Source organism: Ascidia mentula, chromosome 1 (assembly GCF_947561715.1).
Source record: "Ascidia mentula chromosome 1, kaAscMent1.1, whole genome shotgun sequence".
Lineage (NCBI taxonomy): Eukaryota > Metazoa > Chordata > Ascidiacea > Phlebobranchia > Ascidiidae > Ascidia > Ascidia mentula.
The window spans coordinates 23,253,008-23,275,212 of NC_138566.1; the positions used below are offsets into that span (position 1 = coordinate 23,253,008).

The 22,205-nt window shown below is 41.0% G+C and overlaps 2 protein-coding genes across 2 annotated transcripts in view; one reads left to right on the forward strand and one right to left on the reverse strand.

Annotated features, from left to right (window-relative positions):
• The window catches only part of LOC145887688 (nuclear factor 1 X-type-like), a 35,495-nt gene extending 18,768 nt beyond the window's left edge, over window positions 1-16,727 (reverse strand). Inside the window, exon 1 of the mRNA XM_082978866.1 lies at window positions 16,457-16,727. Coding sequence (XP_082834992.1) covers window positions 16,457-16,681 — 225 coding nt within the window. The 5' untranslated portion in view covers window positions 16,682-16,727. The remainder of the gene's footprint in view (window positions 1-16,456) is intronic.
• A 3,948-nt stretch (window positions 16,728-20,675) lies between these two features.
• On the forward strand, window positions 20,676-22,161 carry LOC145908472 (grpE protein homolog 1, mitochondrial-like). Its single transcript, XM_082995768.1, has 3 exons — window positions 20,676-20,836; window positions 21,148-21,277; window positions 21,515-22,161. The coding sequence occupies exons 1-3, from the start codon at window positions 20,763-20,765 to the stop codon at window positions 21,944-21,946; spliced, it is 636 nt and encodes a 211-aa protein (XP_082851894.1). The 5' UTR covers window positions 20,676-20,762; the 3' UTR covers window positions 21,947-22,161.
• Window positions 22,162-22,205: the final 44 nt, after the last annotated feature.

Here is a 22,205-nt window from a genome sequence, read left to right on the forward strand (position 1 = left end):
CCATTTTTATATGGAACGTTTTTGACGTCATAACGGGTTGGCAGACATCGAAACGTCTCGAAGTTTGCGCGGAGTTGGGTGTTGTATGCAAAGTCCATTTCAAACAGAAGGTGATTTGCATTCATATTCACTAACAGTTACATCGTTATTATTTATAATGCAAAACATTTTAACTTATTTAAGTCACATTATGGGAAAGCATTTAAAAACCAGATAAATATGCGCAACAATTTTGCTTTCAAGTTAAAATCTTTCGAAAGTATAGCTGTGAAAACTGCAAACATATTGGGTCATAGCCCTTGTTTTTGTCCATATAAATACGCATAATTTAAAGTTGCACCTTTTAAAGTTTTAAGTTATATGGGGGTACATACTTACCCAATTCAGGCGGCTATTCACTCTTATTGCGCAAAGTGGGCAAGGTCCTTTTACAAATAACGTGACGAATTATTTTAACAATTTCAATATTGTGACATATCCCTGCCAAAGGGTTTCGATGTCACCATTGTATGAAATAAGCGAAGAAACTTGGCGTGCCGTTTGGTTTATTGCACAGTTTAAAGATGCAATTTCCCTTCTTCGCGAATTCATTTAATTCCTGGGAGTTTAAACGAAGGGAAACCTCCTTCTCAAAGGCGCCTAACAGCCACCTTCAGTTCTTGTTCCAGAATAAACAAATACGCGCTTTTAAGTTTCACAGTCCCTCCTCTTAATAAACCTCTTGCATTTCATGTCCAAACACAGACAAAATTTGCTTTCTACCAAGGTAAAAAGTTCGTTTTAGTTAATAAAACGTAATTTGAACAAAAACATATTTTTTTTTTAATTCTGCATTACGTGTATAATTTTGTAGAAATGAGCGGTTCCAAAAACCAAGGTCTAATTCTGACAGGAGTTTACCTTCGAAAACTGGTAAATTGCCAACAAATCATTTTAGGTGTCCTAATAAATAAAAAGTTTTTCTCTGGTAAGGAACTGTTGTTTTGTAGCCTTCCCAACAAAGCTAAATAACAAACAAAAGAAGTAGCCTCTCTATTTTTAATTCTGTTAAAACTTTTCTCGTACGTTTTGGTCAAGTGGTTTCACTTCACCATCTTGGCTTGGGCAACGTTTGACCGCATGCCAACAGGGCTATTTACTGGCAATTGTTGGCGAACAATCGTGATATTATTAGGTTCTAGGTCGTAGCACGTGGTGGTGACCTTACTCAAAACTTGAAAGACGGATAAGTTTGATTGAGCTGATGATACACAAGAAAAAGGGGTCTACTGCGTGAGCGTCTTGCAACAGTCGCGGATTTAATGTACTCTGCTAGTTTATGTGCGCAGAGATTAGTTTGACAAAAATTGGAGCGAACTGACTACAAATTAGTCATGCGGTTATTCTCTCAAAACCACTTTTAAATACAAACATAACGGAGTCTTAAATTCCATGCAAACACCATGAGATTCACAAGACTGCTGACAACACGAACTAGATGAGCAATGTAAACGCGAATCCATACAACAGAACTCGAGTCAGCAACAAGTCTGCTCTGTGCAACAATACCCCGTACGATGCAGGGTGAGTTACTGCAGCGGAAGTTTTGTCTCGAAAGGACAGACTAGGTGTCTGTAAACTGACCTTCCGCTGCTACAACTCGACACTGGGGGTTTGCCAAACATTACAGAAGCTAGCAGTTTGGCAAATCGCGTTCGCTGCTGCATTTAAGCGGTTGCTAATTTTTTTGCTTTCCGCGACAGGGCCATAAAGTATGGGTCGATTTAAATTTTTATGCACTTTTTCCGCCAAAACTCAAAACTCATCATGATGAAGTTGCGATAAAATTACAGTTTGCTCTCGTCATTTGGTAAATTGTCAAAGGAAAACTAAAGGTGTTTGGTTGAAGACGCCTACTGAGGCAGCCTTCTGTGCGTACAGCGAATTGCTTCAAAAGCTTATGCGCCTCTCCATTGGCTTGTTGATAAAAGGATTGTTAATCCCAATAAGAGCCATTTTAGAAGGAATTAAAATTCGCTGCCACCGCACTTGAAACACGTAAATGTGAGAGGCTTGCTTCGCTGTACATTGTTTACGGTGAATATACTCGGGTAATATTAAAGTTTTGTTCTTACCGAACAACAAACTGATTTTTTTTGTCAAGGTCACATTTTTACAAATTACCAGATTGATTTTTACCTCGAAATCCCTTATTGGCACGTATAAACGCTTACAGAGCAATTCACCCCAGACGTTGGAAGAAGGCAATAAGATTACATCTACGACCATATTATCTACACAGATCAAAATCACGCGCCCACGCTTTCAGCTTGCAACGATCCTTCGCAATTTCTTACCGACAACTCAGTCCGTTATGTTTCAAGAATCTTCAAAAAATTGTTTTTTTCACAAAAGATTTACAAAATGATACATTCATACTGTCTGTAATACAGGTAATTTTTTTGTTAACATACAGGCGTTTATTATAGGGTTTTGTTCGAGAATGATGTTGCGTATTTGGCGTGGACGCGACTGCTCCATTTAACGAAAGATTCGCCATTTTGCAAATGACAATTCTTGGCGCCAATGCGGGGATTATTCAAAGTTTTGGATAAAATCCAATCTTGCTTGCAATGTGCCATAAACCTGAAACTGCATAATATCGCGCGAAAGTCAAGCGATTAAATCGTTCATCATACCTTATGTCATCACATATGTGAAAAATAATAAATTAATTTTACACAAAATACAACAAAGCCCAAACATAACAAAACGCTCATTCGCAAAAACAGCTGCTGTTTTCTTTATATACTACTGCTAATATTTTTCTAAACGTTTTCTTTTCTTTGGTCATGCTGCAATGCAATAAGCGAAAATTACAATCCCTACTGACGATACTTTCAAGAAAATCAAACGTGCTGCAAATTGCAGTGCATTGTTTTTGTCGACACAGAAAACATCTACAACAAAATTAAAACTGGCAACCCTGTCGCTTAAGCATGAACTTTTTATTTCCTAATCTTGTTAAACTTATACTTTGAACACTTTTTTCCTTTTTTCTGGTCTTAAATAAGAATCTGATTTATTTCTGCATGGTCGCGTTCACCTGCGGCAACTTCTGTGAATGTGTTGCACGTGTTCCCTGCTTGTTGCGCGCTTTCGAATACACAGACAATAAAACGGCGCAGGTAACAATGCCAAGTGAAAGAACGGCTTGCACTTTTTTCTTTCCCCGCCATCGACGATCGCTTCGTCGCCAAGTTCGTTCTCTCTCTCTGTTCTAAAACGTCGCGCGCGTTTTAGCTGCGGTCGAAAGAGAAAATGCGGGCGTCCCGTGCGCGCAGAATATATGGATTATCAATTTTCTATGGATGCAACGTGAATTCCTGCGACGTTACCGACGAACCAAACGCATTTTACCGTTTGTAAGAATCCAAGCATACACGCAAACAAGTCGATTAAACCCCTGTTTTGATATTTGCTCATTATTCAGTGACACATTGTACTTTATGCCCGTGACTGGTTACAACAAGGGCCCATCTTTGGCTCCAAACTTGTTCCCACACCAAGTTTATGATGGTGTTCTTTTTTTCTTTACTCGCAGCGTCGGCGTGCACAGGATAATCTATGTGTTCGCAAAACTCAGTTCTTTGCGATATTTCTACTTCGGTTATTAGTTTTAAGGCACTGTTTGCTAACAAATAAACTTTTACGGACTACGCATTGCCCACGGCTGTTGCATTTAATCACAAGAATTTGACAACATTTACACAACATTGTTTGTAAAATAGCGGTAAATTTTTGCCATTAACTTTTTAATTCATTAAAGTTCACTTCTCACGCGGGAAGCTTGTCTAACATTAAGATTGGCTTAATTTAAAATAAGCTAAGAGATGTTAAAGGGCCACACTAATGTTGTGACGTCACCATAAAAAAGACCTACACGCGTAATTTTCCAGTACTACAAAATACTTTGCAAAGATTGTTTGGTTCTTTTATCCGCGTGTTCATTGGCAAAAAAATTGCAAACTATTAATATAGGTTAGTCGGCATGAACACGCAGAATTATCCATCCTAATTCTGCCTTCAAAACTACGCGAAATTCGCTGGGGTGTGTCATTGGACACAAAAGCGCAATGCAGCGGGAAATGTCCACCCCAAACCCGGCGGGGAAAAATAAACTGAACCGAAGCAATGTAAAGAGAAGCGGAGGCAATTTGTTGATCAACCGATTACATTATATCCTTTTCAACAAAAAGTTTCAAATGTTTAAACTTGTACGGTAGCAATTTATAATTGACCGACGAACCACGGGCAATAAAACTGTTCAAATAAACATATTAAACAATAAAATATCCATAAACATTTTTCAAGAACGCAATACCGGCGTCCATGTTTTTTTAAGCAAACACTGTGTTTCATATAAACGTTTCATCGCGTTGTCAAGCTCAGTTAATGCCGCGCGTTCAACCGAACATCGGGTCGTCCGCGAAAGGTGAAAAGCTGACTTGCCGTCAGTCGCGCTGGACCGAGGTTTGCGTTTTAAATGTGATTAACACGACGTTGCAATTCCGCGGGGAGTCTCGGCGCTGAAGTCGAAGGGGGTAATTTTAGATCAGACCAAGAGGGCCGAGGTTCAATAGAAGCGAAACACCCCACGAGGTTTGGTAGCTCGAGGCTGCGAGACAAACCAGCGCTCGTAGGCTATGATTGGATTGAACGATTCGCCGACTATTTATGGCTATGTCTCAGCTATCGCCTACTAGGGCCCACCGCAAGCCGCAGGCCTAATTGAGTTATTATTCGTACAAATGGGTTTCGCATTGTTCCGTCATAGAGCACATTGTTCTTCGGGGAATCGGGTGTTCGTATAATGCGATTATGTAAAGTCGTGAAAGTGTGAATTAAGTACGCGATAAATTGGCATTTTCTCCCTGCTTCGAAAGTTGGTTGAACTAAGTTTCTTTAAATTGTAACTTTTCGCTAACTGTAGGGATCCAATCTAAACAGCGTCTTAAGTGAACACGATTACAAACGCTTACAACTGCGCTTCATTAAAGAATTAACTGTCAGTGAATCAATCAGTATAGCGCGAAAGATATATCAGAAAAAGTTTTCGGTTAAAGGTTACGGCTGCAGTCTTCGAACTCGCGTCAACTCACAATCGCCGCGGCGAAAACATCAAAACTTCCGCCAATAGAAATCATAAAACGAGGCGCGCATTCAAGTCGGGCAATCGCGTAAGTTTAAATCTACAAGAACGGGGACGGCGTCCAACAAAAACAACGGCGAAGTATTTCTTCCGATTGTCGCGGAGTTCGATTATTTATAGCGCCGCGCGGGAATCGATCGCGCTCGTTCCAACAAATTCTGTCTCGGTTGCTAGCCAACCTGGAAGTCGCTGCCGCTACGGATCGCAAGCGTCTCGCATCCGAGGGGAATACCCGGCATCAAAGAGAAAATCCGAAAAGAGATCAATTCAATTGATGTAACCAACCGTGTAAAACTGTAAGTCGGTTATTTTAATACTTAGTTCTTGATTATCTCTAATAGGTCAATGGCACGGACGTGCGTTTGTGACCCCGCGGTTTGGCAGTGCACGCGCTGTGGCAATTCTTGTTCGAAAAAAGTAACTTGGGCGTTGGTTTGGGACTGATGAAATTCTCAAAAACACAAGGTATCTTTTCCATTGATCGCAAATATCACCACAGTTTTCCTAAACCAGTTTTGTGAATGGAATTACGGAGTTCCCTGCAATTGACAAAATATTGCGTTTCTCTGGCGATCCAGATGCTTTGAAAAAGTTTCTTGCGGATTTTGGCAAATTTAGAATAACACATCAACCCATACAACATTTCATCTCCCTGTCGCTTTGTGGTCTTGCAGCAACCGCAGTGGAGAGCTGCACGCGCGAGCTGTTCGGAAGTTGTCGCCCGAAAGCAGGATCTGCAATCGTCCTTGTTAATACTGGAAGCAATCTGACAAATGACTTCTTGCGTGAATTGGCGAGGAAGAACGAACGGGAAAATAAGGGAAGCGTAATCCAGGGGTTACAAGTCCTTCCATTTTATAAATAGTGCCGGGAAAGATTGCTGGAACGCGATCGGGTTTTCGACAAGTGCTACGTTTGGCAAAGATTTTGTTTAGTTCCTTTGTGATTGATTCGGGGAAATGGTATTTCTATTTCCAAGCCGATGTTAAAAATTTAACCTTTCGAACTGATGTGTCATAAGAAGGTCGCAAAAATATGTTGCTAAGACCAGGGTTGGTTTGGTCGTGGAAACTAATAGGATTTTTGTCTTTTATACGTAACCGTATACGGGAAACTAAATGTTTGTTTGTTTATTCACGCCTGTTGCACAGATGGTCTAAAAGTGCCCATTTTAAACGCAGCTTGCGTTAAAGCGAAATGACCGCAGCACAAAAACCTGTCACACAAGTTGAAGGAAACACTCACACTCAAATGAATTGAACCAGTGTGGTTTTTGTCAAGAAACCTTTTCGCGCAAGGTGTTTTTTAACCGCAAAGACGACGGAAACGTTGCGGCAAAGGCGCGGACAGGAAGTTCAAGGTCATAGGTCAAGGTCATATGTGCTTGCGACTTCCTGAAGCTTCGCGCGGCGGTTGTTCGAGTGGGGAAAGCGGACTCGATTGCTTCCGCAACTTGTCGCAACGCGCCCCCCTCCCCCACAGGGCACACATACACTATACTTGTGTAAGTCCTTTATTTAAGTCCTCTACTGTTCGTTGTGAATCGCCAGTTAACATTGTAAACGAGAATGTATCAAATCTTTAAATGTCCGGTATAGTGATCATTAACTTTCAAACATTAGCAAAATTTGTTTCTGACGAAAATTTATTTACGTTTTTCAACCCAGCACCATTCTTTTAATCACGTGTACGATACTGTAAAGAGAAAGTAAATTTGATCAATTGCCGCCGACAAATAAATATTTTACTAATGCATTTCTTTGCAATGGCATTTTTCGCTGATAATTGCTCCTAATAAGGCCACGTAAACTTAAAAAACGTCACCGGACTTGTCAGCGCCAACATTTCATTGCTAATGCCTCTAAAACTACAAAGTGACCTTTTATAATGAACACATCATCAGGAGAAACAAATTACAGCGAGGTCACGTAATGCCAACCGAGGTCACTGACATTGAGGTAACACGAGGTCAATTAGGTTGGAACGTGAGTTAAGACACAGATAACGCTACTGCAACTACAAACCGTTCATTGGAAACATAAAAAAACAGAAAATGTTTATTCAATTGGTATCATTTTTGTTGCGTTTGAGGTGATGTTAATGAATTATTCTAATCCACATCCAGAACGACGATGTTAAGATACCATAACCCCCCTGAAGTTTTCTGCGGATGAGAATGTGTTAAAATAATACAACATCGACCACATAACCATTGCCAGATTGGAGGACCGGATTGGCCAACACGCGTTTGCTTTAAACTCATATGAACTGTAGTTCCACAACCGCAAAAACGCTTTGAAGAGCCCAAACCCGACCCGAGTCTATTTTTAAAACTATAAATGCTGGCTAAAGCCAAATACACATGTGCTAGAGGTATTGCCAAACGAATATAAGCGAAATGGTGGCAAGGGACAAGTAACGAGCTTCGGAGTCGATTAAGTGGTTTAGACTTTATACAGCGCCATTGCAATAGCACTTGCCTCCTCCGCAATATACTCGAAAAACCCTCAAAACAAAGGACTGGCGGTCGCTCGGCGATGAATGTGAACTCCAGACAAGCACCATTGTGATGTAACACACAAGTTCCACGCATTTCGAACGCTCTAATTGTGGTCATATTGTTTGTGTAGTTGCCAAAAGTATTGATTGGCGCGAGCCGGATCCAAAAAGTGGGCCTGCCAGCCGCTTGGCACGTGGCACTTACCAGCTATCACGTGTCTTAAGTATATTGCAAGTGTGTTAATGTCACATAAAAATAATATTGCAAAATTAAACTTTTAAATACAATTCGTTTGCCAACAAAGAACCACGCGATATGATTTATCACGTGACCACATAAGGGTCGTTGGGTTATTTTAGTTCTGTCGTTTCATCCCATGACCGCGGCGTCACCGCATGCCCTTCAACAAAATCGTGACAAGGAAAAGAAAAATTTGCACCGTTGGGGGGCGAAGGGGGAACTACACAATGCGGAAATGCAAAATTTCTCTCTGGTGTAAAAATATCCGCTGACCCGGTTCCAAACTCAAAGTGGCGAGTTTCGATTCCTGAAACTTGGATATTACATCGTCCGATCCAAAAGTTGCTGCAACTATATTTAAACTTCAAGCTATAAATATTTGGTGCAACGTGCCAATGGCCCGCACTGAAGGGTGATTATGAATCACAGACCGAAGAGCGTGGTTAAAAAAATTCGTTGCCGACGTAAGCACTTTATAAAACCTGCGAAACCCAAGATTTTGAAATTATGTGTCAGGAAAATCATTGCGTTGTGTACTTTTTAGTATAAACCTGGTTTCAGAGTAATACAGCCAAAAGCCTTTTTCTCTGTTGCTCAGTTTCCACCCGTGCAAAATTGCAACATATCGTGATTTGTATGTTTAGGTATTTATAACTCCAGCATGATAAACTACCGATACCGTTTGAGGGTTTAGTGCGCCACTAATGTCACGGCCACATGGACTTAAAGCACGCCCCAGCCCTCAAGTTTTTATATAACACATAACACGACTTAAAATGAATGCAAAAACAGGGAAAATAACTTTCTTGCGATAATGTAAAATAGGCTTCAAAAGGTTAATGCATAGGTTAAAGGTAAGACTTGTCCAAGCAATCCATCATGAAGAATATACCACGAGTTTGTGCCTTGTTAGTTGCAGACGCACTGCACTCCGGTCAGGTGAAATAACAAGCGAAGTGGATGATATATGGACTGGAATCTGCATTGTTGTGTTACGTTGACGGTGGAAGCTTAAGTGAGAACGAGGCAAATGCAACAAGGTAGAGCCTGCATCGTACGGTTTACAACAACAGCTCGAATCTCGCTACAATGTGTTTAACACTACGTTCACCAACACATTGAACACACGGAACCCACGTTGGTATCAACGTTTCAGAAGTTTGGCCGTGATCGCAAACAAATCTACTGGTCATAATGATGCTTGATTCGAGATTCAGATGAAGCAAGTAAGTATCATTCATCTGTCCATGAGCGAAATCACCAACCTGTGGATATCATTGAAAACACGACAAGAAATTTAGGGAAAGCAAGGAGCTGTTTCCACCAAGAGAGGTAGAGAGCGAGGAAAAGGCCGGCATTTCTCCCGTTGTTTCGCCCGACATCGGTCAAGTTTTGCAGGCGGGACGACAACGTCGGACTCCCAGACGGCTTAAACGTGACTTGGAGCGCTGCCAAGCCACCATCGGCTGGGCAGGTTGACTATTTGCGTTTTTTTGGCGAAGGAAAAAGGAGGACAGTCGGTGGGCTGAGCGGACAAGACGGCGTTTATTACCGGCGTTTTCAAGGATATCGGATCGTCTGTGTCTCGCAACGACCGGGGTTACGATTTTTGTTGTAATATCTTTGCGAACCACAAAAAGGGTAGAACATGAATATAACACTATAACTGTGTGGGAAAACAAATTACAACATAAATATTAAAGAGGTTGGAACAAAAAATGGCGGCTGAAAAGTGTGAAAGCACTTCTTTCGGTGTTTTCTTTCCGTATTCAAAAACCGTAAACACTATGAGGTGAATGATTAGTGTAAGTTTAGAAAATTGCCTTTAATTTTTCGTGTATTGTAGCGTTCCCTAAACAAAACACCCAGGCATTAGAACAAATTAAACTTGAATGTACGAACTGACTTTTTGTCTACACTCATCTAAAATTAAAATATTTTTCTGTGGCAAGATAGGAGGGCGAAACATTTCTGGTCGTAACCCAATTGCTCGGTGAACTTCACGCTATAAACAGGGAGTCAAAATTTCGCGGCCAGCGTTCGCATTTCCGGTCGGGCGCACGTGAACCTTTTTACGTTTCACGGTTAAGCTCATTAACCCGATCAACAACCGTAAAGAGGTCTTGACTTATAAACAACAACATGTCTGTCGGCGGGTTTTCCTACACACACGTGCACACAGATGTACAAGTGCACGGTTGAGCGTCACAACGCGCTAATTAAAATCCGACGAGTCATACACTGAGAGAAATTGTGGCATCCACGGCTGATGAATAATGTCCAAGAAAAACCAAGAAAAAACAGGATTTACAAATAAATATCCACTTTACAAGATAAGGTAGCCAATAAATTTACAAACAAGCCATGCGAACAGGGCCAATGTTTTCAAAAGAAATGCGAATATATTGTTTCGATAAATCGCGCTTTTTAATTACAGAAGAGTCTTCTGACGCGTTCAATGTCCAGCTTCGGTTGTGCTCTGGGGTTCATATTAGTTTGTTTTTCAGTTCGCGAACCTGCGGGAAGCCCGAATAGAAGGAAGTGTTGCATCAAGATCTGTTCGAAATTAATTCCTCGGGTTTTTTCACACGGCTCCGCGCGAGGAATAATTAAAAACAAGCAATGACTCTTGTTCGGAGTCTCGTGATATTTGCAAAATCCTTCACGTCGCGAGGTTAAATATGGTCATTTCTAGAACGCGAAAGTCCACGCGCGGGTCACCTTCATTAGAGAATCAGGTCATATTTCTCGTCGGGTGTTTTACTTTCTAAAAAGGGCAAAATAGCAACAAAAACGTCGTATTTGCGTTGTCTCACTTATGCATAAGTCGGATAAGTTATAGTTGGTTGTGGTTTGGCAAGCCAACAAACGTTAATTATTAAATAGAGAAAGTCTTGCCGGGTAATTACCTAATTGGGTATAAACATTGTGATTCCAAACCAGCAGTTAACAGCATTGTAACAAATGTTGGATCACTATCGAACATAAGTTCAGGCGCATAATTTGCACTTTTAAATTTTTCACCCAAACTATTTGTGAATAAGCAGTCAAAGATTTGTCAAATCGAGTCGAACACAGGATCGAATCTCAACAACAGTTGCATGCCAGATACCCAACGAGTAGAGTTAACACATGGCCAATGATAACACTTAAATAATGACAAGCACTGGCGTATATTGGATTTGCTTTTGGGCCTTATATCAAGTGTGTGTAATCTGAGTACTTTAGCCCCTCGATTTGTTACGTAAAAAACACAATTTACTCTGTTTCCTTAGGAACTAATGCATAGTTTACTGCATATCGCATTCAACCCCTTTTAGCACATTATGCAAACGGGACTGGGGGTATAATATAGTGTTTCATTCTGGTTGTATGTTTCATCTTGATCGACATCACACAAATTCCAAGCGCCTATTTGAAACATGAGTTTCCAAAACGTAACGAAGAGCAGTTTTACTGCAGGTTCAAGTTCGGAACTTGAGATTCGGATAGGAATCTATTGTGGGGAATTAAAAGACTCTGTTTTCTGCAGAGCATCGGGTGATACACTTATCAAAGACAGCGGGAAATTCAATTTCACCGGGTATTGACGAGAAAGTTGCATAATTTATGTTGAAGCGCCAAGTATACAATTTCTTTATGTTTTCCCATGGGGTTTACTGTCGAGACAAACCTCAACACGATGGTGCTTGTAAAAGTCATTTATTTTAGAGCTGGTATAGAATACTGAAGACCTGTTTCACCGAGTAGTGGACGCAACGCAATACACAAAGAACTAAATATACAGTTTTGGTGGAAACTTCGTGACTGTGGATTTTACGTTCTTTTAACCAAGAGTAACCAAATACCATAAAATAGGTTAAACGAACTCCGAAACAAATATAACTAGGTTTATATGTGCGGGTAAATATAAATGTAACGTACTTTAAATAAGGGGTCGCCTGGAAGTCCTGTAGTGGTGTGAAAGAAAAGGACAAGACCCAAATACCCACGGCCCGCGGAGTCACAGCGTGACTGCATTGCCGTAATGTCCAAACTAAAGTGTTGCAAGTTGTACTACCAAGCTGTGGCAACGATTGCGTGAAGTGTACATGGCAAGACCGGTTCTTGGCCGGTTCAACGGCTGTTTAAGATGGCCTTAGGCAAACGGCCAGAACGCCCACTGCATGCGACTTGCATCGAGGTCACAATACGCCTACGGTCCCACAGGCGGCAGTATCTTGAAACCACAAACTCACCGAAATCATAGGCAGGTATGCCAAACGGTATAATAGGTGGTCGTGCAGATACTATAGCATCAAGATGCTGCTGCGATAAACATTAAACTTGCTGTATTGCTTTGTAAAATGGGAAACTAGCACGCTTTTTCTTTGCTTACTTTTTCGTAATTATAACAAGTAAATCTCTTTGTTTCTAAGGACAACACATTTTTTCGCTTCTGTATGTTTATGAAAACTGATAATAATATGTTGAAACAACTTTCGTAGAACTCATTGCCGAAATTGTAAGAATTAATGCAACGGTAATTCCCAAACACTTGTAATTGCGACCAGAACCGACCACATTCCGGTCTTGAAATGTTCATTCAGTTGAAAACAAAAGAATTCGAAGCAGAAATTGCGTTCGTAACGTCTGAGTGCCCTTTCGCGACTTCGCGGTAATTGCCACTTAATTTCCGAACCAAGAGACGTATTAAAAGGCTTTACTTCAAAGCAGCATTGTATGGCGAATGACTTATCGAAAAAAATTGATCTTAATTATTGTCTTTGCAAGCCTCTGCGGATGGGTTATTGTAACGACAAGGCCTTAAGCGATGGAAAACCCAATTAATAAATAACTATGCTATTCTTTTCTTTCAATTTGGGTCATGGCAATAAGTATTCCTGTAGGCTAGCGCAATTGTTAATTAAAGCATTGCGTGTCGAAAATATACAGACCCAACTGTTACAACTTCAGAAAATTTACTTTCTGTTATTACATTAACATTAACATATTAAAAAAGGTAATATTTCTGAAAAGTGATAAATCTAAGGCTGATTAGTTTATTAACAATTGTCGTGCACAAACGCCAGAGCGGGATAGCGAGACGAGTGTTTTTTTCACAAACCTGTAACACAAAACACAAGGCGGCATGTGGTTTAGGTAAATCCAAAATTATTATTTCAGATTTTAACGATGATTTGCCGCGCAGTAAATTCCTTCCAGCGCAGATAGCATGGCGTAAATAGTCGTTTTTGGTAAGTCTCCACACAAAATGAAGACTTGTCAGTGTCTGGCGCTTATCTCATCGGATCGCAGTAAACACATGAGCGCACGGCGCAATTACGAAAATTAAATAAAGAGCTTGGCGTTCTTTTTCCCGAAACGTCCCCAGTTATATCTCATTCGGGAGCGTTAAATAAATTATGTATTTAGGAAAAAGGGTCACAAAGTCCTGGCTAGCTGGCGAAAAATATTTTATTTCTATCCTTATCTAAACGTGGTGCGCGATAAAAGCGCCGATAGTCGAATGCGCAAACGCGTAAAGCACTTACGAAATTAAAACCCCTCCGAATGCGTTCGTTCGTTTTGGTGATTCAATCGAAAAGTCGCCTGGAGGACCAAGAAAAGAGCAACCTTGTCAAACAATGGAAGTTCATGATCATCCGTCCCCCAGCGCAAAAGTAATAAAACGTTTAAATTTGCTACATGTGTATCTTAAATCTAATTGTTTCTTTGCTTTGGCCACGAACGGTTTTGCAAATTTAAAACAAATATCACAAGTTGAAGCAACAAAAATACGAAACTTTTAGGAAATCAGCGTCCAATCACACAGACAGACCGAAAGGCGTTCGCAGCAGAAACGCAAACTTTGCTGCCACCGACGTGGAACGTTTACGGGGAATTTTGCGGCTCGGAAGATTTTGCCCGGCACGTGTTATTACAATGTTAAGCGCTGGTGTTGTGTGACTTGAAACCTGGCTTGGAGCCGTTATTTGCGGTTGTGTAATTCGCACCGTCTTAGCGACCAGACAGCGATTTTGGAGCGGAAAGCAGAACGCTCGACAGCTTGCATATTAATTGTTACAAGGCTGGCTGTCTTCGTTCGGCCGCAAAACAAACGGCTGACGGTCAACTGCGAGATGCAGCTTGCTTTCTCGGAAATCGCGAGGACTGAAGAATTCACCGTGGCCTGGCGAGTTCACAAAAAGTTTTGTGGGGAACAAGATCGGAGAGTACCGCTTTTTCTACGAAGCGACACACGCGGTTTGATACAATACATAGGAGAATCGTCGACATCGGACCCGAAAAGCAATATGCAAATACACGGTTTGCCACAGAAACAACGATTCACGTGTTCCAGAAACCTCACAGAAATAATTCATACCTTAGAATATCGCCTTGTGAGTCACAAATGTAGTTAGCCAACAGATGAGTTTGAAAAATGTTTAATACGCAAACAACACCTGACTTTGCGGCAAGTTTGGGGTGTGACACTTGTTGTTGCCAAACATACTTTACCAGTTCCTTATTCCTGTAAAATACAGGATCGATTTACAACTCGGAAAGAACAAACATCAGTTTTACTCAACGCTGTAAACGAGCCTCAGTCAAAAGCAATACACATCACTTGGCTGGCGACATAATCAAACACAGCAGCACTGCCTGACCTGACAACGTCAACCAACTCCCGTTACCACCTAACCGCGTATATTGGCAATGAGCGAACAAATCGCAGCCAATAAGTGCGCCCGCACACTGCACTCTTAACCACGTGGCCACAGAACCGACGAGATGACAAAACATATCCCTGTACAAACACAACAACGACAGCCTAGCCTGGCTGAGGCTTAACCCTGGCGCGCGTCCACTTAAAGCGAAGCTTGACCATTCGACGGTCGGCACTTGACCCGTGTTAAGCCCATTGACGGTGTTCGGTTTCGTCGCAGTAGCATCGGGTTGCTGGGTGTGTGTAAACATTCGTTCAGCGACTTTGTGCTGCATGGGGTTCTTCCATTAATTGCGATCGCGATCGTCACGTGCTTACATTGTTGCTCAATTAGATTGAAAAATATGTTTTTTTAGAGAATTGTTTGATATTATCAATGAAGTTGTGCATATTAATACTGGTGTCAAGGTAAAAATGTACAAAATTACCATGTTACGCGTAAATATTTCATATTTTTAGGCAAGATTTTAAACGAAATATGACACCCGCCACCTACAAATATGTTTCCTGAAATAATATTTTGTTGTACTGGGTTTTAGTGAATTAAGCAAACTTGAACTAAGTATTTTACTTCCAGTATTTGAAAAATGAAAAGATTTCTTTGTTCTTTTTGCCCAGTAATAAATGACAACAATTAGCACACACTCTACGTGTTTGGATTTTGTTTGAAAAGTTAGGTAACGTATTATTTCTTCACAATTACCACAGTTTAAAGTTTAATAGATAAACTTCTGTGTCGAATCAAATAAAACTACAGCAGGCTTAACAATTAACAACATCAGATACTGTCAGAACAGCAGTTGTTGGCATATCGGCGGCAACAACAGCTCTTGTACACGAAACCAATCAATCAAATCTGTATTGGCGGCAAACTTTGCACTGTTACGTCACGTGCAATGGACAGCACACCCTTATGCACAGTGTAAGGATCCAGGCCACGGCCCATTTCCTGGACGCACGTAAACATTCAACGATCCGCGACATGCTACAGATGCCTAAGTCGACCTCGTGGGAAAATGCCTATGTCCGACCCATGGACGTGGGGCATTGGACAACATTACAAAGAACAGTTTCGTTAAACTATAACGGCAGCTAACTTGTTCCCAGATATTGGGCATGGTTTTGTTTGTATCGATGACATGGATTTCTGATCGTTTTTTCTGCAGCGCATTGTGATGGTTTCCGAATGGGGCGTGGTTTTTGAATTGTTGGGGCCTCGCTAGCTTTTAGCCTCGATTTTCAAAGAAACTTACAATGATGATGAACGCAGTCGTGTTCGAAACGTTTGCACATTATGTATATCAGAATATTATAGCTTTGGCTTTTTTGTTTAAAATTTACAATTATATTTCCACATCATACCGCGTGCCACCTTTTGGTTGTTACAGTAACACAAATATGTAGTAACAAAGTTAAATTTCGGTTATTCGTTTCTAGATAAAGGTCAATATACTTTTCCCGAATCGGCATAACATTGTGTACGGGTTAAGCACGTCACGGATTCATTAAAGTTGGGCCCTATGGCTGTATATTTAGGTAATCCAGAACAAACAGACTGCAAAGATGTGCTTCAGTCCTTTTGCACCAGAATGTCATCAAGCAAGTGAAAATACGTGTAAGGAATTCTCACGAAGAGAGAAGTTATAATGGAGTTCAGGTTATGAAATATTTTTTTTCATATTTAAACTGCAAACCGTTGGTCGTGAACCGTTTACCTCCAGCTTCTGAGAGGAGTCAGATCTATACCTTAAGGAGCACCTAAATGTGCCCATGCAAAAACAATCAATTACAACCTAACACAAGCGAATGCACTCACCACGGTAGTGGAAAGATATTCTCCACCGATTCCTCCGTATTCCAAATTTCCTATCGCCAGTGCGTTGTGGTGCGGGGGAACCACCTCGTTCTGGCACTGGTTCTGTAAAAGGACGCGGTCCAACATGAGTTTGCGCTGCGCCTGGTCGTTGTCAAGGTAGCGATGATGACCCTGCATTACGTCATAAGCCTCGTTGTATGGAAACTGCCTTTGCAGTGACGTCATAATGATGCGGATAGCATTGTCAGCAAAAGTTAAAAGTAATGTTTGATAAATCTGTTTGAAAAAATTTTCGTATTTTTAAAATTGCGCTCAAAATACAAAAAAAACATTCGACTTGTAAATGTATCTTTTTGTTTGATGGAACTGAGTTAAAAGCATGTACCAACAAAGCTCACTTCTAAACAAAGGTGTGCTGTACATGGTGCATTATTAGAGCGACAAGCGGCACACATAGTTATCAGTTGGCTCAACGCCTTAAACAATTACAACAGTTCTTTAAATATTTCACAACCTTGTACCTTTAGAATTTTTCGGTTTTATTAGTTATACAGCTTGCGTTGCAAACAGATTGATCACCACAGAGATTGTTTGTTGTTGCAACAACTTTTAAGAGCAACCGCCCGAAAATCACAACAAAACCATTTCTGCACAAAACAGAAATTAAAGGGCAGTTTGAACGTAAGCTGAAATACTCTGTACTACAGACGTCAAGTTCATGCCGGCGGAGCTGCAGAGGGCAAACCTAATCTGCGTTATTGGGTTAATAACTTGATTGAACCGCGCAAACCCACGCACCTGCGTTTTAATCTATTTACCGAAAATCTTCGAGCGCTTTCGTACCGGCGATGGAGAAATGCAAATCACTGAAACCCTGCGCCGTTTTCTGCGGCTCTTCGCCAGAACAACGCCTTCACACGCCGCCGACTCGGAATTTTAACTCGAAACGAGAGAGGCTGCCCGATGATCCCCAGTACAGATAAAATCGTGCAAACCATCAAACCACGACGCACGCCCGCCGCATTGCCGCCCCCCAAACCGATAATTAATTTCCACCAGACAGCGCATGACGTTTCCGGCTATGACGTCATAAACGTGTTACGTTCTCAGCTTTGAATTTTTTTCGTTTGCTCTGAGCTTGATTGCCGCGCGCGAACGCAGAAGAACCACGCGCTGAGGTTGTTGAAGTTTCGGCGACTTCGCCTGTTGCAACAAATCCGCTTGAGCAAGTTGAGGGCGGCGAATCGATGCCCGGGATATCCACGCCTGTTCAGATCAATAAATTGTCGGGCCTTTAATCTGCACTTTAATAATTAATGCAAGGTGCTTTATATATCGACGCCGTTTATTCAAAATCGCCCCTCGTTTCTTGCAGGCGCGCGGCAAAGTGAAAATCGCCAGCCATTTGCAGAAAGTCATTATGACTGCGGCGCGTGGTCATGCAATTTTTAGTCGTCACCCTCAAGCGACATAAACCTGGAACGAACCCCAATTGCTTGGACCAAACTCTTGACCCGTGGCGACCTCTCTACCTTCGTAAACCTCGCTTCAAGCAGCTAGCAACCTTTGCCTGGGCAGCTAGACAAAATCGGCCACTCATTCAAGCTTGTCTGGCTCAAGTCAGACCGTGGGCGCGTTGCAGATTCGGCCGGACTCGAGCCACGCTTTCGAGCCAAAGCAAGAAGCGAGCTCCGCGCGAAAACCCCTCTTCTTTGTAAACGCGCCTTGTCTCGCCACCTTCCCGGCTACCGAGTGTTGCAGCTTGCGTGTGCGGTTGTGTGTGCACGAGGACCGTCGCCTCGCGCGTGTGTGCGTGCACGGAGTGCGTTAGGAGAATAAGCGACAAACACCGAACTTGGCTTATCCGACCCAACCACGCGGAACCGGCCTGCCAAAAATGTAGATTCCGTTGTAGATATGCGCTCAGCTCATTCGATCTCATGAAAACTGCCCAAGTGTTATGCAACATATACGTTATAGTACAGCGCTTCCAGTCTGTGGTATTGCATGTTCAACACATGCGATAATAAAAAGTTAAAATGTCATTAATTCTGACGACTGCAAAGCAAATGGCCGCCTACATGCCAACGCACCGACTGAAACCAACATCTTTGGCAACATCTTTGGCAAATTTTGAAGCAATTTTCTTGCGCCGCCACAATACGTAATCCACAAACACTTTAGAAAATATAAGTTTGTCATTAAAAATACCTGTGATCACACACAAACATAAAGTTGCAAACACTGCAGCAGTTAAGATTTCTAATTTAGATCGCGATCCGATTACACGAAGGAAAACCTTTTGAGCTTTTGAAAGAAGGATTGTTTGTTGGTGTGCGTTTACCCTGACCGTGTGTTTGCACACATTACCATGCAGACGACGCTGAAGATAACACAAGAAGCAGTTGCTATTGTAATGTTTTTCGATTGGTTTTGTTTGTAAGCTGTTGAGTGATTGCATAAACAAACTCTTGTGTGCTGAAATCAACCACATCCCAACTTCGAATTTTCGGTCATAACAATTCAGAAGATTTTACAGCTACACATCACGCAAAGTCCTAACAACAGGGAGTAGAGAATGCAGACGACCTTCATCCCCAGTGGCAGTGACGAGTCGGCTATGGACTAAATCCTTACTCCCTCCTGGGCATACTGAGGGCTACTTTGAAGCGCGGACAAGCTCCCGTCTACGGTAACGCGGACAGGCCTGTAAACTCCAGCAAGTACACATTCCTTTCGTCTTGCTCACGGCTAAAACGAGTGCCTTGGAACGAAGGAGGTCGCGTGTGCAACGGGGCGTGTCTAACCGCTACCATCGCTGCAAATTGTGTACGTCGACCTGGTCCCATCTTTTTTTATTTCAAGCACCTCTCTCTATTACTCAGCACTTCATTGATCTATAGCAGTGATGGGATTCAAATTATTTAACATCCGTTTTTCATTTGTCAGCATGCCATAGTGACCCGGCGGTGATAAATGTGGGTCCGTTTTATTCGAGTTCATATGCGAGTTCTCCTGTATTGTCACTACGCAATGCATTATTATGTAAGGTACTACGGCTATTAATAGCCTATCGTTAGCCGCGGGTATAGAGTGCTCAAAGTGAAACATAAGCCTATACATGCGCTTGTTACCAACCGAAACAACAGGTTCATGGAGGTCATAAAATTCGAAGAACCGGTTCAAACGAACTTGTACGAACCGGTTTAATCCACTACTGGTCTATATGGTTACGTGAGATGCCAGCAACATAAATAGTTTAACAATTTTGGTTGATAACGACTTATGACATAACATCTTCGAATCACTAAACATATTCATTTTAAAATCCCCACATTTGCGACCACCAACAAAATTTGCTGTAACAAAACCCAATTTGATTTAAAACAAGGTACCATTATCCACATGAGGGTTTATGTTTATTAAAGTTGATTTTCTTTTTCCTTCGGACATTTCATAGCTAAATTTAGCACTAAGTGGTGGACGTATGTATATGAAGCCTGTTTGTATTACATGTACGAAATGAATCATCAGTAAAGCCCAGTAGCAACAATTGTATGTCAGCGTGTTGCTGAGGGGCTCAAATCGTTGGAATCAGTTTGACATTTGCTCCTAGTCGCTATCTAGCGGCAATAAAAAAGGTTGAAAAGATGTTATAAGTGCAAGCAATTTATTGAAGTAAAACAGCTTGTTTTCCGCAAGGACAAGCATATAAATCCAGACGCTGGTATTGGCCCTCATGTGGATTGATACCACGGGTCTCTATTGGTCAGTGTTTGGCACGCCACAATAAGCGATGTCAAACATCTCATCTGTTAGAAAGAAGAGTTTAGGGCAGCACGTCATGAATTAATGTAGGATAATATTTTTTAAATGATTCACCAGATAATGCAGAACAGCTCCACAAGACCGAATTACGATATCGCAAGGAATATTAAAATTTCGCAATCACCTGAGCGAACTGATGCAACTGGAAAGAAATAACGTCAATAGTCCATTTCATTCAGGTCTTAACATTTTCAAAAAAATTTCACATTTAAGGTTTTGTTGTCATTTAAAACACTAAATTAATTCATGTTTTTAATAGAAATGTATCTTTTTATTACAGTTTGTTGGCAAAAATGTTGTTTGTTTGCGGTAAAACTGTAGTCACCTGGATAAATGCAAAGTGAATAGCGTGCTGACTTTGGCAGGTAAAGTTCTCTCGTTTTGCTGTGATTTTGGTTGGGTGTTTTAGATTTTAGGAAAGAAGCAGTCCAGACTCCAGACACTAATTTTTCAAAAACAGACATTTATTGTCGGAGTGATGTTGGCTTCCAGAGTTTTAAATGCTGTCGGAAGAATAAAATGGTCCGCTCCTGTGTCATCTTCGTTGTCAAGGTTATACACCTTCTATTTCTGTTATCACAACTCTGATCTTTGAAGTGCGCGCAAATACTGGATTAGTGGCTCCTAACCTGGGGTTTGCTGACCCTCAAGGGGTCCGTGAGAAGGTTTCAGTCCAAAAAATTTTAAGCAGTTTTCAAGTTTGTCTCAAACTCTAATAATTGTCAACTTTATTTAAAATAAACTTTTAATTTTAAGATGAAAAAACCCCTTTTTAGTGAAAATTTAGGAATTATAGCCTGATCAAAATGAAATGTTAATTTACATCGTTTTGCTCTTTAAGACCCACATTTTTTGTAATACAGAATAAATGGAGGATTCTCCACCGACTCAAAAGAAGCAGAGGCTTCAGAAATCAAACAAACAGAGTTACCACCCGATAATAACCTTCAAGAAGATATTAAGAAACTGAATGCAACCGTTGAAGATTTAAAGGTAAAATTATCAAAAGTTTTTTGAAAAAAGCTCATTTATATCTGATTTTTGTTTGGTTGGTGAAAAGTTGCATGGCTTTCATGTAATGTATATTGAAGACTTCAAAGCAAAAGGAACACAAAGTATGGCTGATTGGTATCAACGTTTGCTAAAAAGTGTGTGAAAATGTTTATTGGTTGTGTTATGAAATGATTCAAGTTTACATGTTTTCCTGCCTCACACTTTATTGTTTATCAGGACAAGTATCAAAGATCCTTGGCCGAAAATGAAAATGTGAGAAAACGTTTGCGAAAAGAGATATCAGAGTCTAAGTTATATGGAATACAAAGCTTCTGCAAAGATTTACTCGATGTGGCTGATGTATTAAAAATGGCCATTACCAGCATTCCAGAAGAAAAGATTATGAAAGAAACTGATAAACTTTGGAAAGGATTTTTCGAAGGTGTTTGTCTCACGGACAAGGAACTGCATACAGTGTTTGAAAGACATGGACTTAAATTACTTAATCCTGACAAAGGGCAAAAATTTGACCCATACGACCACGAAGCCTTGTTTGAAACTCCTGTCGAGGGATTGGACCCTGGTACAATTGCTCATATCCAAAGAGTTGGCTATAAATTAAATGGAAGAACGATCAGACCAGCACAAGTTGGGGTTACTCCAAAGTAATGTTTTGATTGCATGGTTCAAACCTAAACATGTTGTTGCCGAATGCAGTCATGTTGGCTGGGTTTGGCATTGTATGTTTCACAATTACAAGAACACCTTTCACAGCAAACTGACATAATTTCAATTAACAAATATATGTATACATCTGCAATCTTTTGCCTTTATTAAAATTATCTGTTTGTGCAAAATACCTGTAAAACTTAATGTAAGAAGACTGGTGAGAAAAACTGCTAAAGCCTTTTGCTTTAAAATGACATGT